The sequence below is a fragment of the Carassius auratus genome, unplaced genomic scaffold (assembly GCF_003368295.1).
Source record: "Carassius auratus strain Wakin unplaced genomic scaffold, ASM336829v1 scaf_tig00215652, whole genome shotgun sequence".
Classification (NCBI taxonomy): domain Eukaryota; kingdom Metazoa; phylum Chordata; class Actinopteri; order Cypriniformes; family Cyprinidae; genus Carassius; species Carassius auratus.
In genome coordinates, this window is record NW_020528182.1 from 325,899 (window position 1) to 352,888 (window position 26,990).

General features: G+C 37.4%; 1 protein-coding gene across 2 annotated transcripts in view; it reads right to left on the bottom strand.

Moving 5' to 3' along the window:
• Nucleotides 1–24,774, bottom strand: part of LOC113095279 (high affinity cAMP-specific and IBMX-insensitive 3',5'-cyclic phosphodiesterase 8B-like) — a 49,805-nt gene extending 25,031 nt beyond the window's left edge. The window contains exons 1-2 of one of the 2 annotated variants that reach the window (XM_026260853.1): nucleotides 24,148–24,774; nucleotides 1,973–2,029 (exon numbers count right to left, since the gene is read on the bottom strand). In XM_026260853.1, coding sequence (XP_026116638.1) covers nucleotides 1,973–2,029; nucleotides 24,148–24,429 — 339 coding nt within the window. In that variant the 5' untranslated portion in view covers nucleotides 24,430–24,774. Of the gene's footprint in view, nucleotides 1–1,972; nucleotides 2,030–2,110; nucleotides 3,075–24,147 lie in introns of those variants that run through there. The other variant, XM_026260854.1, reaches the window with a different exon arrangement.
• Between the last annotated feature and the right edge of the window lie 2,216 nt (nucleotides 24,775–26,990).

A 26,990-nucleotide genomic window follows, 5' to 3' on the forward strand; every position in this document is an offset into this window, starting at 1 on the left:
GCTACCTGGTTCACAGAGCTGCGCATGCGCTGCTAATAGCGCCGCGCTGTTGTGGAGGGAGGTACTTCAGTGAACGAGAAATATGAGTCAGTGGATTACGTGAACGAGAACGATTCGCTCACTTAAAAGATTTGTTCTAAAAGAATGATTCGTTCACTTAAAAGATTTGTTCTAAAAGAACGATTCGTTCACTTAAAAGATTCGTTCTAAAAGAATGATTCGTTCACTTAAAAGATTTGTTCTAAAAGAACGATTCGTTCACAAACAACACATCACTAGTAATCTGTAACACCATATTGTCAGATTTGGTGTCTAATAGTATATCAGCGATACTAAAATAACACCGGAAATCAGACAATGTGTGTGTGGGTGGATTAAAGTCAATTCAATTTCAAACGACCCGAAAAATGACAGGTGATTTATTGGTTTCCCCAGAAACATCAGGCACATCGGACTCTGAAGAGAGTCAAACTTTCCTCAATTCACAGTGACTGGACTGACAAGCGGCAGTCAGTAATAAGGTTAACAATACACACACTTTCTGTTTCACAACTGCACTTTTAGTGAGCCATAATTCCAACTAATACGACACACTCAACCCACACATGCGCACACAAACAAGCACTCAGGATAATCTCTGTGTCAATCCTTTGAGACATCTCAAGATTATCCCAGGGGTCACGAGTCCATGTTAAGAGGTCTCTATGTGCCTTCACTCATTGGCCATAGCGTAAAAACAGGACAATGCAGCAATGAATGACAGTAATGCATTGTGATGTCACAGTATCATTCTATCACTGTGCAGCCCATGTGAGATCAAAGCATCACTAAAAAGAGTCCTGTAGTGATGCACTATGATGTCACAGTGACATTCAACAATGTGTTACTGCAGGGACTGTGAGAAATCATAATGGATCACTAGCCTACATGGTTTCATAATGACCTGCAATTAAGTATTAAATCCCATAAGCTTTATATGATCTTTTAAGTTTTGGTCTTTTAATGGAGAAATCTTAATTTGTTTTTATATCAACTAAAGTCTTATGGGTTTGGAATGACATGAGGGTGGGTAAATTATTTAATGACATAATTTCCATTTTGGGTGAACTAACAAATTGGTGAAATCAAACAAAATCACATGGTCACATGTTAAATGTGTCTAGAATCAATAGATTCTGTAGGTAACACTTCTTCTCCTGCTCGTCACATCGACTTGATTATTGGCCAAGGGCGAATCTCAAATTAGTCCAAATTTGGTAGATTAATTTAAATGAAGTCAAAGAACATATTCTTTTCATTTAAAGCAACTTATAGCACAATATACTCTAATCATCGCTTAAGCACCAGAGGTTAGTGCCTGCACAATGATAATAACATGGATACAAACTCAGTAATTAGCCAATTAAACGTGCACCTTTCGTTTACTCGGCCCAGATCATTAACCAAATCAAAGCCAACAAGACAAACACTTAAAAAGCCAATAAATACACTAGCATTCAAAAGTTTGGGCTCAGTATGATTTTTTTTTTTTAAAGAAATTAATTCTTTTATTCAGCAAGTATACTTTAAATGGATCAAAAGTGACAGTAAGGGCATTTATAATAGTTACTGAAATAAAATATTTATATTTCAAAAACCTGTGTATCACAGTTCCCACAAAAAATAAAGCAGCAGAACTATTTTCAGTAAAAATGGTTTTTACAACGGCAAATGAGCAATTCATGTGACACCGTAGACTAAAGTAATTATGCTGAAAATTCAGCTTTGCACCACAGGAATAAAATACAATTTTAAAGTTTATATATATAAAAAACAGTTATTTTACATTGTAATAATATTTCACATTATTACCGTATTTTCGATCAAATAAATAAAGCTTTGGTGTGCTTAAGAGACTTCAAAAATCGTACCGACTCCAAACTTTGGAAGCTACAAATTCAAAAATACACATAATGAATAAACAGGACTGCACCTGAATGGGCTCCTGGGTCAGTCGCATTGGCCCCAAACGCTCTTCTGCTGCAGACACCTGAGTGATCAAGAGGAACAGGTATGTTTCATTGAAATGAGGTTAAAAAGGAAACAAAAGCAATAATGCATCTGGTCTTACCATCTCAGAGCCTTGAAGCAACATTCTGACATGCCTGTCCTGTTTTTAATCACATACTGTTTGTACATGTGCTTGAATGTCCAAGAATGCAACCAATAACGCAAACTATACAAGACAAACAAAATTAGTCCACCGAAGAAAATAATGTTTCACAGGCTGAAATAATGATGGCAAATGTAGCCGTCCTGATCAGCACCAACTCCAATCCAAGTGTGTTATTCAGCTGATTTAAACACGACTATCCATAATCCTCTTGTCAAATTGTTTTAAATGCCATTTTAACTGCTCTATTGCTTCGTCAGATATGATACACATTGCAAAAAGGCTGGTTAGCATGGAGTTGTCCAAATGGTACAGCAAAATTGTTGTAATGACAGAGAGCAGGTGGCTCAAAGCTTCCTGCGTCATCCACTTTAACACTACACATAAGCCTCTCAGCAAGAATCACACGCACACACACACAAACACACATGCACAAAAAGCCTCCAGGCTAAATACCGATTCTAATCACTATAAAAGCAGCATATGTAATGCACATTTAATTTTGCCAAGACAAAAGAGATGAGTAAAATGAGATGAACGAGAGGACTCTTATTTTCCAGTAAAAAGATTAAAACATTAAAATAAAATCTATTTACTAACTCACTCTTGCGTAAATAGCACAGCATGAATTTGCTTTGGTCATCTGCCTGTTTTATGTAAATTTTACTGTTGAGAGGCCATCTAGAGTCAAGAGCTTTTATTCCTGTGACTACACACACACACACACACACACACACACACACACACACACACACACACAGATCTTGGATGTGTTTAATTGGACAGTCCAACAGTCATAACACAATCACACCCTTTACAGCTTCAACAAATGCAATTATCAATTTCTCTACAATTGTCACATGCAGTAAAATACTGAATCTCTGCATGTACTTTAGCAATCTAGTGTTCCTTCACAAACCCGGACAAAAACAATTTTTTATATTGGTTCATGTAAAAAAAAGTCTCAATTTTTTTTTTCTTTTGTTTTACATTTAAAATAAACTGCAACCAGTTGCTTGAAATTTATTGAGACTAATGTGAAATTAATGTGAAAAGCACAAAACACCTAAAAAAGGCATTGTGGCATTAACAAGGTAAAAACTTTTAATATTGTGGTATTTTGATATACAGCATGAATAACTACCATAATTATGTCATGGAATTTTATATAATATTCTGAGATGCATGGTGCCGCCAGTAACAAAAAAAAAAAAAAGTATTTTTTAGTAGTAAAAGTATTTTCATGATCACAAATTGAACTGCAGGCAACCTATAACAGCATTAAAGGGGTCATTTCATAAATGTAATCATTTTATTTTTACCTGAGGTGTTCTTTTTATAAAAATATAATATGGCACCCTTTTTAAATTATATAATTGTATATTATAAGAAAAATATGATTTTATTTGCACAAAAGGGTGTCTCTTGAGATCTGAAAGCTACAGTAATGGAGAATCAGATATTTCATACTAGGACCCCTTTAAAAGTGACAATCGGAAGAGACAGTTGACATCAATAATGCTTTTTATTTTCCGGTCAAAGGACATTACTAAAACCACTGTTACACAATGTTTTCTCAATAACAATTACAAAACAGTAGAGAGAACACTTTGCTATTGGAAATTCAATAACATTTATGTCCCAATTCACTAGAGAGGAATGAGGAGACGCTGGGGAATACTTTAACAAGACTTTAATTCCACGAACAAAGGGAGACAAACTCAAGAACTCAAAGATGACGTTTAATAACGTACAGCAAACAGGGGACTGAGAACACTTTAAATACACAAACACCAGTGGAACACACCTGGGAGCAAATGAACTAAATAATAAAACAGAGCTGGGAACGAATTCACACAACGAGGACAGGAACAGGACACATGAGGAGCAGAACACATGGAACAGAGTCTGACATAATGCCCGCCTCCGGAAGAGATCATACAGCTTTTGATGGCTGTGTCAATAAACAAACCAAACGTTTTACTCCTTTGAATGTAGCTTAATTATCTTTAAATGACTCCACACGCTTCATTTCAGTCCCTCTTCAAAGAGAGCCTGTGGATTTCAGCTCTTCTGATGCTGCCTTGTGCTGCAGATCTCTTTCAGGATAAAAGACCTCTCTCTCTCTCACACACACACACACACACACACACACACACACCTTAAAATGCACACTTCATCTTCTCTATATCTAAAGACAATATCAATATTTATAAAGCAAAGCTACTATATAAATATTATAAATGCAATATACATTACGGTTCAAAAGCTTGAGGTCAGTATGACCTCACAAAGGCTGAATTTATTTGATCAAAAATACAGTAAAAATTGTAATATTGTGAAAGATTTTAACAAATTTAAAAGAACTGTTTTCCATTTGAATATATTTAAAAATGTAATTCATGTCCCTGCTGATTTCTGGCAGAATTTCTCCAGTCTTCAGTGTTTTTCCAATAACATTGTGTGTACTGTCACTTTATCAATTTAATTCACCAATACTGAATAAAATGTATTAATGTCTTTTAAAAAAATCCCCAAAGTGTAGGGTATAAAAAATATAAATTATATACATCCATATGAACGAATATGTAATTACGCTGCTGCATTTCTAGATATGATTAAGTAACTTTAGTTATCTTAATCTTATCTTGACCTCTTTCATCTTCTGTATTTTCAAGAATCCCGAGTCTCTCTCTGGTTCTCTCGTGGTGTGTTCCTCTTCCCAGCACACTGAGTGTGTTTAGACTCAGTCATGTGCTTTTATTGAGGACAACAAACAAACAGAGAGACACATAAAATCACATGAAGAACAAAGGCCTTCCTTCACAGAGTACCAGGTCACGATAAAATATGATCCCCGCTATATTTAGATCCCCCAGATGAAAGTAGGCAAGCGGCAGCGCTGCGGCTGTATTGATTCAGATTTACTTATCACATTATATAATATATCAGCTAGATTGTATTTCTGTCCAGTTAACCCCTAGGAGACCTGGAGATGCTAGAATCAAAGCACATTCTCATTCAAACATTGTCATGGTTGATTTTATTCATATATATATATATATAAAATCTAAATAAAAAACTAGAAAAGTATAAGTTTTAAGAAAGCTGTTGTGGAAACTGTGTTTATACTTTTTTCTCTCTCAGGATTCTTTGATGAATAAAAAAGTTTTAAAAAAAAACAGTATTTCTTTGAAATACAATTATTTTGTAATTTTATAAATGTCTTTAGTGTCATTTAAAAAAATATATATTTTACACAAGATTTAATAAATGTATTTTTTTCAGTTTTTGAAACACTTTTTAGGAACCAATTTCCTTTAGAAATTCCTAGTAAATTTCAAAAACAATCTCAAAGAAATGGCAAGTAACACATTGAATTAGAAGTAGAAAAACTGAAAAAGTATTTTCTTGTAAAACACATCAATAATCTTTACATAACATGCATAATACAAACCTACTGCTAAAAGAGATTAACATTCTAAAAAAAAAAAAAAAAAAAACATCTAAAATGCATTACAAAATAAATAAACATATGTATGTATATACACTACCAGTCAAAAGTTTGGGATCAGAATGATTATTATTATTTTAGGAGTTTCTTATCAAGGCTGCTTTTATTTTATTAAAAATACAGGGCAAAAAATTATATATTATGTAATATTATTATGATGTAAAATAATGTATTTCTATATTAATATACATTAAAATCTAATTTATTCCTGTGAGGCAAGGGAATTGATTTTATCTTCGCTCTCCATCAGTAAAGAGTCATTCAGTAATCATCCAAAGATCCCCTTTTCACTCTGACAGCAACAAAAAGTCACATATATATGAGTGTGACCAACACAACAAGCACATCTCTAATAAAAAGTTACCATAGCTCTTACACGGTGACCACAGTTTAACTGTTAAACCACATGAAATCTCATGGATACTTATGTGAAATCATTGTTAGGGTGGCCTTACTTGGCCTTTTTTCCAGGACATATCCTGGCCTGGGATTTCTATGTTGTATTTCATACATTATATGTACACATATTTGCCCGTTCTCTGTACATCCCACCTTCTCACACACCATGATTGGTTGATTTTGTGCAATGCCTGCAAGCTATTGGTCAAACAACTTTTCATGTCTTGAAAACAAAGCCACACTGGACATTTCCAGATGGTTTAGAAATCCATGTCATAAAAAGCATGCTGAAAAAATTATTTAGCAGCACTGGCAACATTGATAATTCTAATAAAAAAATCAGCATATTAGAATGACTTCTTAAGGATCATGTGACACTTTATCCTGGAGTAATGGCTCATGGAAATTCAGCTTTGCATCACAGAAATAAATTATATTTTAAAGGATATTAAAATAGAAACTATCATTTAATAACATAATGACATTTTGCTAAAGTACAAATTTTTTCTGTATTTTGGTTACAAAGAGAACATAATGTTAACATCCCATCACTGTATGGACAGATGACACACAAACTATGTCTTCTTGACTGGATAACCAGTCTCGCTAGAAAAGTTTTAATGGATGAAGACTGCAATTAAGGTAAAAGACCATTGCAGTGGCGTACAGGAGTCGTACAGTAAGCACGCGTGAGTGCGTTATAATAATGCGTTTATGAGTGCTCTTGACACACTTATCGCACAATTGTATTTATGCAGAGCACAGAAATTTCCATGCATTCATGTTGTTTCCCACACACATTCATGATAATTAATGGACCGGTCTACATTAGTATATATATGCAGTCAGCAGACAGTTGGTTTAGGGTTTTTTTCAGGGGGCAGGGGCATCTCTATGTGGTCCTGTTTAGTATCGCAACTTGACTTCTCTAAAATGTAAAAAGGCTCTTTGCTGTTCCACTGTAGACATACTATAAATTCTGTTTTTTTTCTTTCATATGTGCTTATATGGGCTCCTTTGGTGTCCTTTTGGAGTTTGTAAGTGTCCTTTTTTGGACAGACATCTACATTTATCTTGAAAAAAATAGCAGAAAATACAGATTTTTGAGAATCACGCTTTAAATCTTTTGTTTTACTTTGCTGAATGTACTGTAGCAAATGATGACAAAATAAACATTTGAAACATGATAAATGGTCTATGCTTAATGTTTGCGATTAAAGCAGAGGAAAAGGGTGTGATTAATCGGATTAAAAATTGTAATCGATTGACAGCCCTAATATATAGATTTCAATGGAATGATAAAGGACTGTTTCCAAAAGCCTCTTCAAAGAACCATTTTGTCAAATTTAGCTTACTTCTGTGGATAAATTTGGCTACAAAGTTTAAACACACACACACACACACACACACTGAAGGAGGTTACACATGATGTATGCACACAAATGTATGACTGTGATCTTAAGACCGCGTGTGATGCAGTGTGCTGCTTTTATCTGCGCTCTCCATCAGTACAGAGTCATTCAGTAATCATCCAAAGATCCCCTTTTCACTCTGACAGCAAAAAAAAGTCACATATATATGAGTGTGACCAACACAACAAGCACATCTCTAATAATAACTTACCATAGCTCTTACACGGTGACCACAGTTTAACTGTTAAACCACATGAAATCTCATGGATACTTATGTGAAATCATTGTTAGGGTGGCCTTACTTGGCCTTTTTTCCAGGACATATCCTGGAATGGGATTTCTGTGTTGTATTTCATACATGTACACATTAGTGTTGTCAAAAGACCCGGTTCCTCGGTACCAAGTCGGTACAAAAAAAATGAAAATGTGACGGTACCAGGTTTCTTTAAGTACCGGTGGTACCGAGGACCCAGTCAACCTGGTTCTTGACGCATACAGTGCTATGATTTCAGCGAAGCAGAAAACGCGGTTGGAATCTCAAAATCCAGTTATGAAAATAAAACATATTAATACGGACAGTAATGGAATTTGTCAAAGTTAGCATAAATTAATCAAATCAAATCTCCTTAAGGACCAGTAACTGTAATGTTAAGCCATAAAAGTTGGTTGAAATATGAATTCTGCATATTCTGCGCGTCTCTCTGTGAATGAATGAATGGCAGAGACATGTGGGTTTGTTTACTACATAGACTGAAGCGTGTGACGCTTGCAGTGATTTAAGCATAAACACATAAACAACATCACCAGAATTGTTCTGAGTCACTTCACAAGCATTTTGTTTCATTTGAGTAAAACCAGTGTCAAAATAAAAGTTAATTTTTACATAAAGGCATTGTGCTGGAAATATTACTATTATTTAGTATAATGTTTGTGATACTGCTACTACGGTTTTATTTTTTAAAGAAATAAAAATCACACAATATTTCTTCCATGTTTACATTTTAATAGAAAATCCCCTTTATCAAAAAAAAAATGTTTACATTTAATTAAGACAAATTTATATAAAAAACTAAAACTTTAAACATAATTGTAAATAATTATCAAGAATGGCATTGGTTTTATTTTTAGTGTTTTTCTTTTTTTATTAGAATATTTTTGTGTTTTGATTTGGTACCGAAACTGGTACCGGATTTTCACTGTTATAGGTATCGAATACTGAAATTTTGGTACCGTGACAACACTAGGACACATATTTGCCCGTTCTCTGTACATCCCACCTTCTCGCACACCATGATTGTGTAACGGTGGCTGCCCCAAAAAGAATGGTACTTCATAAATGTATATTTAATTTAAATTGTTCGGGCGCCAGACAAGCAAAACTTGTCAAGAAATAAAATATTTATTTATTTATTTATTTATAATGCGTAACTAATTTCGGTTTCCCCGTAAATAGCTCAAGCCACTGTTACACAACAACAGAAAGGTTTCCAAAAAAAAACTACATGAAGTTAAATTTTCATACCATTTGTATTTTTTTCCGTTACTTCACATAACAAATGACAGAAGAAACGTGTAAACAGAAAGTAACAATATTGCGGTTCAAGTTCAATTCAAGATTTCATAAACAATCACAAAATCACGAGAGTCCTTGATTCACAAGTGTCTTAAAGTTCGTTTTCCTCTTTAAAGTTCTTTTCTTTTTACATGTTCCATTTTAATCAAAGGGGAAAAAAAAACAAGAGAGAAGAAAAAAAAAAAACACAACAAAGAAAACTAAATAATCCCAACGAGTGTTTGTGTATGGGTGTATGCGTGTGCAATGAGAGTATGTGTGTGTGTGTGTGTGTGTGTGGTGGCTGTGGGAAGTCCGTGTAGCGGCCGCTAATCCCGGGCCGGGGACAGAGTACGTGAGGTTAACAAATGATGGACAACATCACTAGTACCTGAGGCAGGCGAACGAACCAGTCTGGATTGTGTATCCCCAGGCAGGCGACCGAACCATGTAGTAGAGCTCAATTTCTCCGACACTTCGGCGATCGCACCCAGTCAGCGCATGCACAGATTCCAGCACAAAACAGCAACGACCTTCAGGTAGCGTGCGTCCCATTCCAATACAACCTACACGTGCGTTTTGTTTTTACTTCCCTCCCTCTCACTTCCGTTTCTAAACTCGCTTTTATATTAAATTTCCTTCATTGATTTCCGCCCATTAGAAAAAGTGAAAAGCTGGCATGGATTTCTTCCAAATCGCCACACTCTCCCTCCCTGGAGAAAACAACCTATGGTTGTTGAAATATTAATCATATTTAAAATCCAATGAATTCCTCATCATCAGACGATTCATTGAATATTTGGCAGAGTCTTTTCTTTTCCTGGCTTTCCAGCTCTTCAGCCGTGGGAAAGCATGGTTTCAGGTTGCACACATGCACTATGCGAACATCTTCGCCAGTGGACTCCAGCGCTACTCGATAATTCAATGGACCCATCTGCTTTATGACACGGTAGGGGCCTTTCCATTTCTGAGCCAATTTTGCAGTGAAGTGATGTTGTGCACTAGACTGGGGAAAAGTCCTCATCCACACACGATCCTTTTCCTTGTATGTAACCTCTCGTCTTTTTTTATTATAATTCCGAAGCTGTCTCTTTTGTGCTTTTTTTGCAGCATTCCATGGCCTTGGTCTGAAGCTCAGTTAGATGGTGGACGGTATCGTAAGATAGACAATCTGGAGTTATATTCTTGCCATGTAACAACTTGTCCATGGGACTTTGCAGTTTCCTTCCCAAATGAAGCTCTGCAGGGGTCATCCCAATCGTTTCCTGGACAGCTGAATTAATAGCGAAACGGAGTTCAGGTAAGTATTGGTCCCATTTCCTGTGATTATTGTCCACATAGGCAGAAATCATGCATTTGAGCGTACGATTTACCCTCTCTGTCATATTTGTTTGTGGATGGTATGACGTCGTCAATTTAGGTTTGATACTCCACTTTTGACAGAGTTCTCTGAACAATGATGACACAAATTGGGTTCCTCTATCCGACAGAATGAAGTCCGGTACCCCCCAACGGGTTAGAATTTCCTTCCGAAGAAGTAATGCAACAGTCTGAGTTTTAGCGTTGCGCATGGGAAAACATTCCACCCACCGGGAGTAATAGTCTACAACGACTAAGAGGTACTCATTTTGCTGTGTGCTGCGTGGCATTGGGCCCATAATGTCCACTCCAAGCATCTCGTTGGAATGGGTGGTGGTGACTTGTTGTAGTTTGCCCACAGGTTTCTGATTTTCTCCCTTAAGAGTCTGGCATTTGACACATTTTTTAACATGGTGTTTTATGTCAGTCCACATTCCAGGCCAGAATGCAACATCATGGATACGCTTGTAGGTCTTATAAATACCTACATGACCGCTCCAGGGATTTGCGTGGTAGTGGTGTAGAATGGACGACACAAGGCTGTTAGGAATGTACACTCTGTAACGAACTTGATTGTTTGGCAGGTGAGTTTTGTGATAGAGTTTATCTTCCACTACCTCATACTGATCTTTTAGAGGGGAATCATTTTCTGCAAGTGCTTGAAGTGTTTTGATGATGTGAGGGTCTTTGTGCTGTTCCTCCCAGATTGTGGCTGGAGACATCGGAAACTCAGCATTCTCCTGCTGGTCTTGGTTGGTGTACAGGTTACAGCTGGTACGAATCCGAGACAGAGCATCAGGTGCCATATTTAGTTTTCCTTTGCGATATTCAATGATAAAATCAAATCTCTGAAGTCGCAAGGCCCACCGGATAAGGCGACTCTTGGTTTTTGTGGAAGAAATTACCCATTGTAAGGCTGAGTGGTCTGTGATGACGGTGAACAATTTGTGCTCTAGGTAGTGCTGCCATTTTTCCAGGGCCCAAATTACAGCCAAACACTCTTTTTCGGTGGCTGTATAATTGGTCTCCGCTTTGTTCAGGGTTCTGCTGGCATAAGCAATAACTTGTTCTAAACCCTTTTCCTTGCGCTGGGTCAGCACAGCACCCAAACCAGTGTCACTGGCATCAGTGTAAACAGTAAAAGGCAATTGAAGGTCCGGATGGCCAAGAATGGGAGGAGAGGTTAGACAGCATTTCAAATGTTCAAAGGCTTGCTGACATGGTGGTGACCAGAGGAATGAACATCCTTTTTTTTTCAGTGCATTGATGGGTTCAGCGATCCTGGAGAAGTTTGGTACAAACCGGTGGTACCACCCGGCTAACCCCAGGAAGCGCTGGACCTCCTTGATGTTGGTGGGCACAGGGTATTCCCGTATAGCCTCCACTTTACTTGGGTCTGCAGCTATGCCTTGGACGTTGACAATGTGTCCCAGAAAGGTTATTTCTTTAAGACAGAACTTGCTTTTTTTTAAATTAATGGTGAGGCCAGCCATTTGCAGTTTATGGAGGACAGCCTGGAGGTCGGAGAAGTGCTGGGCTACAGATGGTGAGTAAATAATTATGTCGTCAATGTAGACAAAGCAGATGTTTCCACGCAATTCTCCTAGAACCGTCTCCATTAGTCTTTGGAAGGTTGCTGGGGCATTTTTTAACCCAAACGGCATAACATTAAACTGAAACAATCCTGATGGAGTTGTGAAAGCAGTTTTTGGTTTACTTTCTTGATCCATGTTCACCTGCCAGTAGCCACTGTTAAGGTCAATCGTGGAAAAGATGGCAGCTCCAGATAGTGACTCTAAGATCTCAGTGATGTTGGGTAAAGGGTAAGCATCATTCTCTGTAATGGCATTAACTTTCCTGTAGTCCACACAAAACCTGAGGCTTCCGTCTTTTTTAGGGACCAAGACGACAGGTGAGGCCCATCCAGAATGTGATGGTTCTACGATGCCGGCAGTCAACATCTCTTCCAGTTGCTCTGTAATGACAGCTTGTTTGGCAGGTGTTGTACGGTACGGACTTTGTTTTATAGGCACTTGGTGGGTAGTATATATGTGATGCTGTGTAACTTCGGTACGTCCCAGGCGAAGGGTACAAACTTGAGGGTTTGACTCGAGGATCTGCAGTAACTGTTGCTTTCCTTCCGGAGGTAAGTGGGCATGCTGTACAGCAGTGTCAATTAGTGTCTTGTCATCCAGATAGGCTGGTTGAACCATGTTAAGTTGAGGAGGAGGAACAGAAGATAGTAGAGAGAGACTGTTGGAGTTTTTACTTCCAATCTTTCCCCTTGGATGTTGGGAGCTGATAACTGGTACACTGGCATTTGTTGGCTGGAAAGGATAATACTCTTTAGGATTGGACTGAAATGAATACTTTTGATCTGCAACATTGATCTGCAGCCCACTGGAAAAGATAAGGTCCAGTCCTAACACGACTGCATAGGCCAGGGCTTTGGCTGATAGAACCACAGCAGATATGGTGAATATTTTTTTATGTAGGGTAATTGGCAAGTTTACCCAACCTAAAGGAATTTCTGCTTCCCCATTGGCGAGGTAGAGTGGACCCTGGGTCCATGGATTGAGTTTTTGTGAAGAGAGTTCCTTCCAGAGATTCTCATGTAGAAGGGTGTAGCTAGCCCCAGTATCAACAATGGCTTTTCCCTTCCAGGTACCAATACAGAGTGGTATCACTAACTGTTGTGGAACAATTTCAGTAGGTGGTGTTTTCTTACCAGTTGTGGGTGACTTCTGAGGAAAGGTGGCAGACACAGAGCGATTGCCAGGTGGACCAGTACCTTTAGAAGCTGGAAATGTTGTCCGCTTGCTATTAGAGGAAAGGTGTTTGCTGGTGGACTGAGGTGACTGGGACTGAGAAGAGACAAAGTGAGGACAGTGGCCAGGGGAGTGATGGCCTTTACATCGCCAGCATTGCACTAAAGGCTTCTCTGCCGGGTGGTTGGCAATAGGTCTTTGAGGCATGGATAAGGGTTGCTTAGAACTCACACGTTTTTCATATTGCAGTTGTTGTTCGTAGTCTTTTTCCAGCTGTTGGCCCAATTTCACAAGTTCATCGACTGTGTTCACCCGACTGCGAATCTGGCTTGCAAGATAGGGGTTCATATTTTTTAAAATCATTTTCACCAATTCACTGTCCGTCAAGGAGGGCTTCCACCTTTTGCAGAGAGCTCTGTATGTAAATGCAAAGTCTCTAATGCTCTCTCTTTCTCCCTGTGTTCGTGTCCTTACCCGTTCAGCCAACTCATCTTCATAATCCTCTGAGAGGAAAGCAGAGAGGAAAGCAGCTTCAAATTCTTCCCACGTGGTTATTGAGGATCGTGCAACTTCCCACCAGTCCCGGGCAGTACCGTAAAGGACAGTGCGGAAAGTGGCCAGAATGTCAGCATCAGTAAGAGGATGTAACGCTAAGAAATCCTGACATCGAGTTAGATAGAGCAAGGGGTCCATGTCATCTGACTGTCTCCCAAAAGTAGGAAATGTAATCTTAAGATGATCACTCTTTACAACAGGAGCAGGAAGCAAAGGAGCGGTCACTGGTGATACAGCTGAAACTGGAGCGTTAAGAGGCAAAGGTGAGTAATCTCTTGTCTGCAGGTCAGTCATTTGTTTCTCTTGCTTTTCGAGTCTTCTATCAAGTTCAGTTTGTAAGCTCTTTACAGTTGCACACAATGTGTTTGTGATTTGGGTACACTGGGTGAGCTCTGTAGATAACTGATCATGATTTCTTTGATGGGTTACCAGGTAGGATTTGAGGTCTTGCTGAAACTCCACTTGAAGTTGGTCGATCATAAACCGCACTTCAGACACATATGTGGTCTCAGCTCTGTGAAGTTCATCAGAAATCATAACTTTAAGTGATTTAGTGAGTTGATCAGCCTCTTCCTTCACATGCTTCTTACTTTCAGAAATGTGGGTGAGCACTTCTTGTTGACTGTGCTTGAGTTTATCAGCAAGGTTAGAAATCAGGCTGTCTTGGCGTGCAGACAGGGTTTTAAGTTCTATGGCAAGTTCACCAATGGTTTTCTCATGGGTTTGCATATGTTGTGTCAACGTTTCCCAGTTTTCTTTAACTTGAGTGAGTTGATGCATTCCTTTTCCAGGAGTTGATAGGATACCAGGCAAGTCCTGCTGTGCCGCCGAAGATTGAGATGAAGGGTCAAGTAATGTACATATCTGCATAGAGTCGCCATTCGGTTCCTCCTCCCAGATGAAGGGTTGAACAGGAGTACTGCCAGCTAGTGGTGAAGTTGCAAACCGCACCTGGGTTCCTGGTACATCAGTGGTGCTGGCTTGAGTAGGAGTGACATGGAGAGGAACACGAGAGAGTCCAGGTGGAGAAAGTAGAGGACGAGGTGCTGGAGGCCAGACTGGGGTAGCAACATCGGGTGCCGGTGGTTCAATCTCCACAAAAGTGGATGGAGAGAGAGGAGTGGTAGCCATGTTTGATTGTCAATGAATGTGTAGTCAGTAGGGATGGGCATGATTAATCGACGATCGATAATTGATCGTTAAGATTTTCCTCGATCATGTTAATTTGTTATCGATTAATCTAAAGCATTTTTTTTAATCTAATGCAGGTTGCGTTGCGTAGTGCGAGTCTTCAAGCAATTAAATGAATTTCACTGTGTGGCAGCAATTAAATATTTTACCACCATGGGGCAATATTTGACACCCTACTCGGTTATCTGTGATCTTCCGTTTTGATTTTAAAGAATAATCATGAAGATGTCACGGCGAAGTGTGGCGTGGGACCATTTTGATTTAAAAAGCGAACTAGTTAACTGCAAACATTGCGATGCCGTGTTTAAGTACAACACGGCCACGAGTCAAATGATGTACCTATGCATCCCGGCAAATTTTCATGAGGCTTTAACCCTTTCGAGTCGATTAACGCATATATGCGTTTTGAGTCATTTTCTCCTGATAACCCCTGATAAATTACACTCTGTTTTAATCGTACAGATAAGAGCAATACATCAATCGAATCTGTAAAGGGTCTAGTTTTTTTTGGATACAGACATAATAACAAAAAACCTTTTGTGCACTTATAAAATAAAGATAACAAACAAGGTGCGCTGTCTACAGTCTTTGTCTCCGCTGATCGTCATGTACAAACATTTCATTAAAATGAACCGTAACTCCGTGAATACTCAACGAAGAGACATGAGAGAGATATCTATAGAAAGCCTGGAATGTCTACTTTTAAACTAAGTGCTTCCGAAAAACAAATATTCTGAGATAAAGTAATCCATATGAAAACAACGCAATGTCTGTTTTTCATATCTTCCTTCATTATATTTAATGTGACCACGCCCCCGCGCTGAACGCGCTATTCAGATTCAAACTGAAGCGCGCGGCTTGAATACGCCCACACAGAAGAAAAGGCAGCGAGACTGTTCTTCAAGTTTTTATTTTATTTTACTGTTTGCTTCGCGATGAGAGGACTAAGACATAATTCACCCCAAAAAGATGTGATGTGGTTGATGATTTGAGAAATGGATTTCCTCAGAAAAAAGAATGAAGCACTTTATTCAGACTCAAAACGCATATATGCGTTAATCCACTCGAAAGGGTTAAGAACGCCTGCTAGCAGCTGCAGGTTCCGCTGCTTTAGAGCACTGCATATGCACGCGGATATATGTTCGGTTTGCCTGAACGTAGTTTAACTGTCTGCCACAAGTTGATCTTGTAATAAAGGTCTCACCGAGGAAAAACACGCTGTATTTTTGTGTTCATTGCATTTTTTTATTATAAAAATTAAATAATTAATTATATTATAAAAATATTAATGATTAATCGATAGTCGATCGTTAATTCTCCCGACGATCGACTAAGAAAATTTAATCGAATGCCCATCCCTAGTAGTCAGTGTAAAAATGTAGTGAAATGTACGTTGAGTGAAAAAAAACAAACAAACAACAATGTACAAATGTTTAAAAAAAAATAAATTGGAACAGAATACTCTAACAGTTCAGTGTGAAATGTCTGTCCAGTTGTCCAATTCACACTACAATTCCCTTAATTTCACAAACAATAATAAGATTTCAATAACACAAATTATTATTTCCCCAGCTTTCACATTAATTAGGTCAATCAGTATAGCAGCAAGACAACTAAGGGGTAACAATTATATATTTAACAACGTGTAAGTTCATGAACAAAAAAAAAAATCTTCCCACAAAACCCTTCAATAAAGAAAACTGTTTCAGTTCAGTATACATTTCACAAACACAAAAATATGCAGTTTTAAGTGACAATAACCAACACTCAAGTAATCCTTTAGGGAAACTATAATTCAAAGTTCCAGTGACCCGTTTAAGTGGTCACGATATAAATGTTTAAGTTTCAAGTCGTCCAGGTTTATCAAAGCGTTTAATTTTCAAGTCCCTGTTCGGGCGCCATTTATGTAACGGTGGCTGCCCCAAAAAGAATGGTACTTCATAAATGTATATTTAATTTAAATTGTTCGGGCGCCAGACAAGCAAAACTTGTCAAGAAAATAAAATATTTATTTATTTATTTATTTATAATGCGTAACTAATTTCGGTTTCCCCGTAAATAGCTCAAGCCACTGTTACACAACAACAGAAAGGTTTCCAAAAAAAAACTACATGAAGTTAAATTTTCATACCATTTGTATTTTTTTCCGTTACTTCACATAACAAATGACAGAAGAAACGTGTAAACAGAAAGTAACAATATTGCGGTTCAAGTTCAATTCAAGATTTCATAAACAATCACAAAATCACGAGAGTCCTTGATTCACAAGTGTCTTAAAGTTCGTTTTCCTCTTTAAAGTTCTTTTCTTTTTACATGTTCCATTTTAATCAAAGGGGAAAAAAAAACAAGAGAGAAGAAAAAAAAAAACACAACAAAGAAAACTAAATAATCCCAACGAGTGTTTGTGTATGGGTGTATGCGTGTGCAATGAGAGTATGTGTGTGTGTGTGTGTGTGTGTGTGGTGGCTGTGGGAAGTCCGTGTAGCGGCCGCTAATCCCGGGCCGGGGACAGAGTACGTGAGGTTAACAAATGATGGACAACATCACTAGTACCTGAGGCAGGCGAACGAACCAGTCTGGATTGTGTATCCCCAGGCAGGCGACCGAACCATGTAGTAGAGCTCAATTTCTCCGACACTTCGGCGATCGCACCCAGTCAGCGCATGCACAGATTCCAGCACAAAACAGCAACGACCTTCAGGTAGCGTGCGTCCCATTCCAATACAACCTACACGTGCGTTTTGTTTTTACTTCCCTCCCTCTCACTTCCGTTTCTAAACTCGCTTTTATATTAAATTTCCTTCATTGATTTCCGCCCATTAGAAAAAGTGAAAAGCTGGCATGGATTTCTTCCAAATCGCCACAATTGGTTGATTTTGTGTAATGCATCCAAGCTATTGGTCAAACTAATTTTCAGCATGTCTTGAAAACAAAGCCACACTGACTGGACATTTACAGGCAGTTAAGAAATCCAGGTCATGTCCCAGAAATTATATTTTCATATTTTAATGGGAACATTAACACAACCTTCTTGGAACATATTTTTGATAGCTGGGTTTAAAATCACACCATGCTGGAATGTGTAACAATTACAATTTTAAGATACCTTTTGGTAGATTCATTAAATACATTTTCAAAATATATTATTTGATTTCAATTGAGGAAATCATTGTACAACTTCATTGTATATTCATTAAGGATTCAGAGAAACAAGACCACAAACCAAGCAGGTTTATGAACTGAATATCTAGCATTGAATAATTGCTGATAAGAGCTTCACAATACAGATACAGTATAATCAAAGTGTCAATCTTGGTGTAAAACAAGATTTTGTTTTTCTCTCTCAAGAGTTCCTATAAAATGGGCTATAAATAACCTCATAAAACTGTGTTCTCTATGAATATACAGCTTACCAACTGAATGCCATCTTATCTAGAGAATCATCAGTTCATCTACTGAAGCTGTAAGTCAACATGCACAGCTAGGCAACCAGAACACAACACAGAAAGGTCAAAGTGCACACAAATTCACCCCAAGCCATATAAAACGAAAGTAAACAACGGAAATCTATGATTTCTCACAACAATTTAAATTTTTACCCATTGCACCACACATTTTCCAAATAATAAATTTCTCCAGGTGAAACAAATTAATAATATCATTCCATTCCATCCCATCAATGAGATTTTAATTAAGGTTCTAACTTATATATATATTTTCACATTTCACCAAAAAGACCACCATTTCACCATTTTCACTTTCTTATCTTCACTTTCTCTGCATTTGGTTCATTAAGGCCAAAACAAAAATTCCAGGGATGGAGTCTCTGTTCAGTGGATATTATTAACAACCAGCGAGAATGTGAGAGAGACAGAAGAGAGGAGAAAGAGCTGGTAGAGTGGGAAACAGATGGTCATTAGTAGATAAACAGAGACAATCAGATGTCTGATGACACAGACAGAGTAAATTCAAAAAAAAAATCAGAGGATTGTGATTCTCTGGCTGTGCGCAGCAGTTATAACGTGTGTAAAACAACATCAACGCTACAGCCAAAGCAATATCCCACTCACCAAATACAGAGACACCACAACAGAGTCACCTCAGTCATACACATCAACAATCCCAAATTACAGCTGTGCCGATATACAGCCATATCGCACTCCTTGTCATGTGTTATTGCTCTTTTATAATGAATAATAATGAATCTTAAAAAAAATTTTTTAAATATACAAATCTGAAACCATAATATTTACTTTTTTAAAATAGCAGCTTGACTGTATTAACCACTATCTACCCCAATCTTGCATCCTAATAAAATGAATAAACTCAAGATTCAAACTCTTGCTGTCTGTTAGCAGAAATGCTCTTGGTGTGTCCAGCTTGTAAACTGGAATGTTTCACATTTAAACATATTTCAAACAATCTGTTCCCGTCCCGTAAGATCCTACATACTCCCACGATGCTTTCAAGTGTTTACAAAAACCTCCCAGATGATAAACAACGTTACTATGCCACCATCATGGACTACTTTGGAGTTCTGTTGCTCTTGCTGACTGAGAGAACACAGTCTATAACACAACCTCAACACACACACACAACACACACACAGAGAAATGAAAGGAAAGCACTCACACGTGAACAAATAGAGAAGAAACGGCTTAGAAAATTTTAGTTTCCTGTCCAACCTGAAAAACTCACTATTTGGCATTAGCTAGTAATTTTCATACTAGAACCAAGAGCACATTCAAGTAATGACCCACACACACATGCACCATAATCAAGCTGGTCAATGCTCGGATCACATCTCCAAATCAGTCACGATATGGGGAATCTGAGGTCAAACCAAAAATTAACAGGAAAATTAACTTGTGTATCATTTCATCCTTTTTTACCATTCCTTATGATTGGTTTCGTAATAAAGCTGCTTTAACTGTGGTAAAACCACAGATATTTTTAGTGAACAGTATAAATATTTGGATGTGTCTTACCATTCAAAATGTTGCAGTAGAGATGAGAGTCTCTTACGTTCACCAAGGCTGGATTTAATTGAAAACAGTACTACTGTAAAATATTGTTTCAGTTTAAATGAATTGTTTTCTATATTAACATATTTTAAAATATTATATTTCTGTGATGCAAAGCTGAATTTTCTGCATCATACATCATATGATCCTTGAGAAATCATTCTAATATGCTGATTTGCTTATTAAGAAACATTTCTTCTTAATACTGTTATTGTTCAAAACAGTAGTGCTGGTCTTTTTTTTCAAAAAATGGAAACTGAGATATTTTGTACTAATTTAAAATAATTACAAATTTTGGTCTTAAAGGGCTTTACTCTAACTTTTGGTCAATTTAATGTATCCCTGCTAAATACAAGTGTTTATTTCTTTCAATTCTTAAAATAAATAAATAAATAAATAAAATAATATATATATATATATATATATATATATATATATATATATATATATATATATATATATATATATATATATATATATATATATATATATATATATTAAATGATATTAAATAGTAATAATATTACATTTAATAATAATATTAAATATAAAAATAAATTGATCAATTTAATGTATCCCTGCTAAATATAAGTATGAATTTCTTTCTCTATACTCATATGGCTTTATATATTATAATACATGCAACTGTTGGTGTTATTATTAATTTCTTTAGACTTATAAAACCTTTAAAAACCCTAAGTTTTTTTAAATGTTCACATACTGAAAACATACAACTCCGGTTGCTAGTCTAGATCTAAGTACACTCTCAGAAAAAAAGGTAAAGTATTTGAAAAGTACATTTTTAGGCAGTAATATGAATAGTTTAGTTAATTGTATGTACCTTTAAGGTACCAATACACACCCTGTGGGTACAAAGGTGTATCTTTCAAAAAAGGACGACCCCAGTGACAGTTTTGAACCTTTTTTTACTGGAAAGAGCAACACCACACAAAAACTTCTACTCACTAACTGCTTGGACTAATACAGAGGATTTCTCTCTAACAGAGAGGGAAAAAATGTAAAACATCTACAAATATGCTGGAGAATAACGTCACGGCATCATTACCATGGATGTAAATAAAAACCAGCCATCCAGGGGATAAATTTATATCATCATGTTCACATCATGTATCATCATTTGGTACAAATGTCTCCCCTGAAAGCAAACGCAAAGAAATCTGCTAACTAAATGATGCTAACTCATGGGACAGATGCTGCAGGATGGCGCTAATCATCGAGGACCGATTTCATGCTGTTATCTAAATGTCCCTGACCTCCCGAGGGAAGCCACAGCCAATCAGGTTGTACTTTACGTTAGGCTACTTTTTGACAGTGATGAGTCTCAATGTCATTCGAGACGGCTGATGCCCCACTACATGTCTCAGGGCACCTCTTCCCACAATGCCTTGTTCTAATCATATGTGTGTGTGTATCTGGACTGAGATTCATCAGCCTTTTTGCATGTGATAGTTCACACCCTGCAGAGTTCACAGCCAGAGGGGTAAACAAATTCTGTGGCCTGAACAAACACAAATGCATACAAAGAAACACAAAATCGGTCTTTCTTCAACACAAAGACACCGAGATGCACAAACACACACAAGAAAGCCAGATATCACACATTCAATACAAGATGGATATTGGCTCTATTGCTCTGGACACAATGAGAGTGTGTGTGAGTGATGGAGAGCCGTGCAGAGTTACACACACACTTCAATGGCATCACTGAGTTCCTCGCCAGTCTCGGCAAGCATCGGACTATACCACACACACACGCCTGGCAGATTTACCAGTTTCCTTTCAAACTGACAGACGACCAACATACACACATAAAAAGGGCCCATTAAAAACTATTACATACATCCATACACAGATCTATAAAAGGTCCTTTTAGGATCTTAAAACGGCATTAGTATTTGATTTGTGTTGGTAACAGAGATTCAACTGTGTACAGTGGGCCATCGGTTTTATTTGGCCAAATCAGAACAAATGAGTCACGATTTTATCATTCTCTGACAGAGAAATGTAATCATTCTTTGACCAAACTAACAAAAAAGTGTGTTTATTACAGGTCTAAGAGAGTGTGCTCACCTGCAGCGTGAGACATTTTCTAATCTGAATCCTACACGCGATCTGACTGGAAACACTTTAACTCTGATAAAGCTGAAATCCATTCTAAACATAGCAGGAATTACGGCGTTCAGGTAAACAGCCTTCCAGCTTCTTCTGCAGAATGTAAGCAAAATGTAACAGAAAGATATCATCCCCAGAAAGAGACAAAAAAAAGATTTAACCTTTTCAACAATAAATAGAAATGCTGTAATGTCCAGCCTTACGAAAAGTCACCATAGTTTTCTATTTCAAGTTAAAACTTAAACAGTCACTGACTTGAAAATGAAGTTCATTAAAAAAGTTATTATGGCAGTATGGTTTCCACAAAGCATAAACATAACTTGATAAAAGCCACCAAAATAACCATGACAGATACAGTGGCCACAAAATGCAATGACATTCAGAAATTTGATGTGCAGTCCAAGTATCAAAATGCGTTTTGGGCCCACTGTACTTGTACAGTCCAAGGCAGTAGTTCTAAAATGGTTTTGCATCATGACACCAATTTGACTTTAATTACCCAATGGTGACCCAAATCTGCAACACACAAAATGTGATCATGTAAAATGTCAACCAGAATGTCCAAATCAAATGTGAAACCTAAAATAGATAGAACAATATGCTAAATTATTAGTATCCGACTGCATGAGCCCAGTTTGGTTATCCGAAAGCAGCACTAATTTAATTCCTACTCGCCTTGACTCATTTAACACAAAAATCATTATCTGACTTGCACCTGCAATAAAATAGATCTCTACTACATACAAAAACTGATATCAGAAGTTTCACAGTGTGGAAATTACATGCATTTTAATATCAGAGGTGATTTTATACATTTGAAAGTTTGTATAGTTGCATAAAAGGTGTAAATAGAACAAATATAAACAAGAACATTATTTGACATTTAAAAAACAGCCATGGCTCTTTGACCCGCAGTGCACCTATGTTATATTTTGGTACCAAACTAAAACAGTCTTTGATGGGACATATTTTTGATTCCCTTTAAAAATCTGAAAAGCTACCATGACTTAATATTTAACTATATGAAATCACGTTGTTAGTTGCATCTTATGTAAATAGTTTTCTCTGTTGGCCATGAGCATCTTGCTAAAACAGTATGGTGTCTGGAGTATGGTGCTAGCAACACCAACATCACAGGTTTGATTCCCAGGGAACACATGAACTGATCAAATGTATACCTTAAATGCAATTTAAGTTGCTAAGTTCAGATAAAGGCATCCACCAAATGCATAAATGTAAATGTGGCCATATGAAAACAAACCGGAGGCCCATTTTTGGGACGCAGCCTACCAGTTGAGCACTGCTGCTATAAGGACCATCATGGTGGTGCATATACAAACTGTTCCCACAAATGTCAGAAATGAACCAGGGCTTGGGGCAAAAATGGCCCACATATTTTTTCTAAGTCTTCATCTGTAACGTATGATGTATTTCCACCAATCAATTACATAAAAGCCAAGCAGAACATTACATTTACATTTGGCAGAGGCTTTTATCAAAAGCGACTTCTATTGCATTTAAGGTATACATTTAATCAGTTCTCTCATTCATTGGGAATGGAACCCATGTTGTTAGCACCATGCTTTACTGTTTTAAGCTACAGGAATTGCAATATCTTGCACACCTATTCGATGTTGATTTTTATTGACAACAGACATAATAGTTAATGATCGAATTGATAATGTTAAACCAGTTAATGTAAATGCTGAGGGTTTTATACTGTTAAAAATGTCTTTGTAAAAGTAAATAATGCTGCTAAGATCACATCCACAGGTAAATATTGTCCTTCACTGGGCTCCCACCTGTTTGAAGTTTCTAAATGAACAAAACTCATTCACCAAAGCTAAATTTAACCTTCTGAATGACAGAATACCATTAGAGATGTCAAACTAGACATAATTATCAGTAAACAATAAGTATATGGCAGCAATAAGCATCCAAATGATGATTCACAACAACAGCACACATGCAGGAATGACACTAACACACTGAATGAATGACAATACGGTGGAAATAAAGAGAGATAAAGAGCTAAACCTGATTCCCACCATCTTGCCATTCATTCATTCATTCATTCATTCCTCATACCTTGACGCTGGATCTGCTGGTCTGAGTCTCGGCCTCCGTGCACACGTGCCCGCCGCTGTTCTCTTTCCGCTCCCGGTGGGAGTTGGTCCGTGTGTGCCTGCTTTGGTACGCGATCACGGAGGGGATGGTGTCCGCCGCGTCGGTCTTGATGAAGAGGCCGTGCAGGGTGGTCGCCGTGCCCTGCGAGATGGTGGTGGTCTGGTGGGGCGAGTTGGACTCGTCCGAGTCTCGGCAGTAGATCACCCCGCTCTGCGAGACGTGGATGCTGGGAGCGCAGCCCATCGTTCCCCGCGCCTTGCTGCGTAAAACTCGGAGGAACAGATCTCAAGACGTTCCCCCGGTACATTGGCCGGTGGTCACGCTGCTCAGTTCCGCCTGCCTCCCTCCCGCGCGCGTCAGGGAGAAACGGAGAGGAGATCCATCTCGCGGCGTTATTTATCAGTGATCATATCAGATCAGATGGATGACACCTCGGCTGTCCAACCGTGAGCCCCTTGCGCTTGTGCCATGTCACATTTTGGACGAATTACACCCTCATTTCACCTCGGCGTATGACACTAAATGTTCAAACTGCACGATACGATCCATTTTCTCGCGGTATTGATCATCGGTGTGTTCATCACGACGGCGGAGCTCTTTAAAAAACAGGCGCAAAGCATTAGACTGTGAGAATATGCCTCAAACTTACACTCGTGGTCCTTTAAGACACATGAGCGTCATCGGTGACAGACACGCACATCAGTACAGTAGTGACTCCCTCTTCCCATAAACACACACATACACACACACACACACACCACACACACAGTCTGCCTATTGATTGATTCTGGAAGAATGATGGATTCATGATTTTCTTTCTGTAGTGGAGTCCTAAACGAGAAAATAACTGTTTTGCATGGCTGTATTCATATTTAATAGCCTGCAAAATACAGATGCATAAACAAGACTATTGACTTACTCAACAACTGAGCAACTGGAAAGCAGGGTGAACCATACATGTAGATATATAACATCATCCTGCATTAATGAAATTAAATCTAATAATTGCTTTTCCAAAAATAGCACTGTTTTGCTCTAGCATGTCACATTTTCTTACAAAATATGAAGCATTTTGTAGCATTTTTTGCTTCTGCAAGTATTTTTAAGGTAAATCATGTTGTATTACATCTTAATTTCCAGAAAAACTGACACAAAAAGCTTCCTGTCTTTCTCTGAACTAGGTTACATCTATTTGTTCCAGTAATTATACATAAAACATCAATTAAGCAAATGCATTCCTATTCCTAAGTATCCTAATTGATAATACACTTAGCTGTGGTATTCATGTGGACACAATTTGCTCTTGTGTAATGCAGACTGTTTTTATGAATAGACTTAAGCTATATGGAGTTGGTCACATAATTATGTGCTAATTTTATCGGGCTGTCGTAGAGAGAGCTTAATTAGATATGGCATCACAGTATGGTTTGGTAAACTTAAGATTGGGCACCTGGTTAAAATCGCATGAAGATTGCAGGGAAAGGAGAATATCAGGCCCTTGAGTCACTGAACAGTCAGTTCTCAGGGAAGCACATGAAATCTTAGCTGACCCAGTACATATATTGCACACAGAGTATGAACTGTTACCTGCTGGAAGATGGTACAGACTGCCAATGTGCAGGTATAATCATTTGAAAACTCTTTTATACCTACCTCTATTAAAATGTTAAACATTTTTAAGGAAAGGGATTATGTTTTTTAATGTATCTTATTTGTCATTTATGATCCAATGCATCTGTCAATGTAAATTCACGTTGAGGGCAAACACATTTCCATTTGGAGATAAAGTGTATTTAATTTCAATTCTCAGCCCATTTTCACATGAACGAATGATTTTGAAGATTATTATAATCCATTATGCCTAATCCTGATTTCAAGGTTAGAATTATGGCCAGTGACAAGAAAATGCAAACATGACTCACATGTTTTCTGCTACATATGTGTGTGTTTCACTACAATGCAAACAGCAACAGAAAAAACAGATTTTGTGAAAAGTTATTTGACAACAAATTGAGTATTTGAACAGATTTCTTCACTTCTTTGCAGGTTGTAAATTAAATTATGCATTTTGAATTACTACTTAGTGTTTTTTGTAGTTAAAACGGAAACTTTTGACAGCTTTATTTTGATTAAAAAAAAAAAGATTATAAAATTAAATGTGTCCTTTTATTATTGCTTGGACAAAATGAAGCACGTTTCTTTGTGAAATTGAAATATAACACTATAATATACTAATTTAGCACTTGCGTATTGCTCTTTTGTTGGTTTTGATTGCTTATATTGTCCTTATTTATACTGAAATATAATGTAACTGTAAAAAACAAAACTAAATTGAAATTTTAAAACAAACCCCAAATCAAATAAATAAGTAACACAAATAAAAAAAAATCTCTTCATTTTAAACAAAATGAGGCTTTGTCTGTGCTCTTTCCACAAACTCTTTTAAAATGAGAGGCAACCACTGCATTTAATCATGATCCAAACAAAGATGCTGCATACATGCAACATGAGCAGCTTTTAAATTAAATTAGATTGTATAATTTCAAAATTTGAAGCAAAAAAGAGTGGTTTGACTTAAGTTTTGCGAAACTACATTAAAAAAAATATCTGCATGAAAAAAAAAAGCAGAGCTGAATGAGACACAGATTTACTCTCTGCCAGCAGGTGGCGCTTAAAGCGTTTCCTTGGTTTCCGCTGTAAACAAGCAGTGCTGCACTTATGAACTTTAATATGCATTATACAGAGGCAAGATGAAAAGAAAAAATACCATCTAAACTAAGTTCCCCTCAGACATACATTTATGT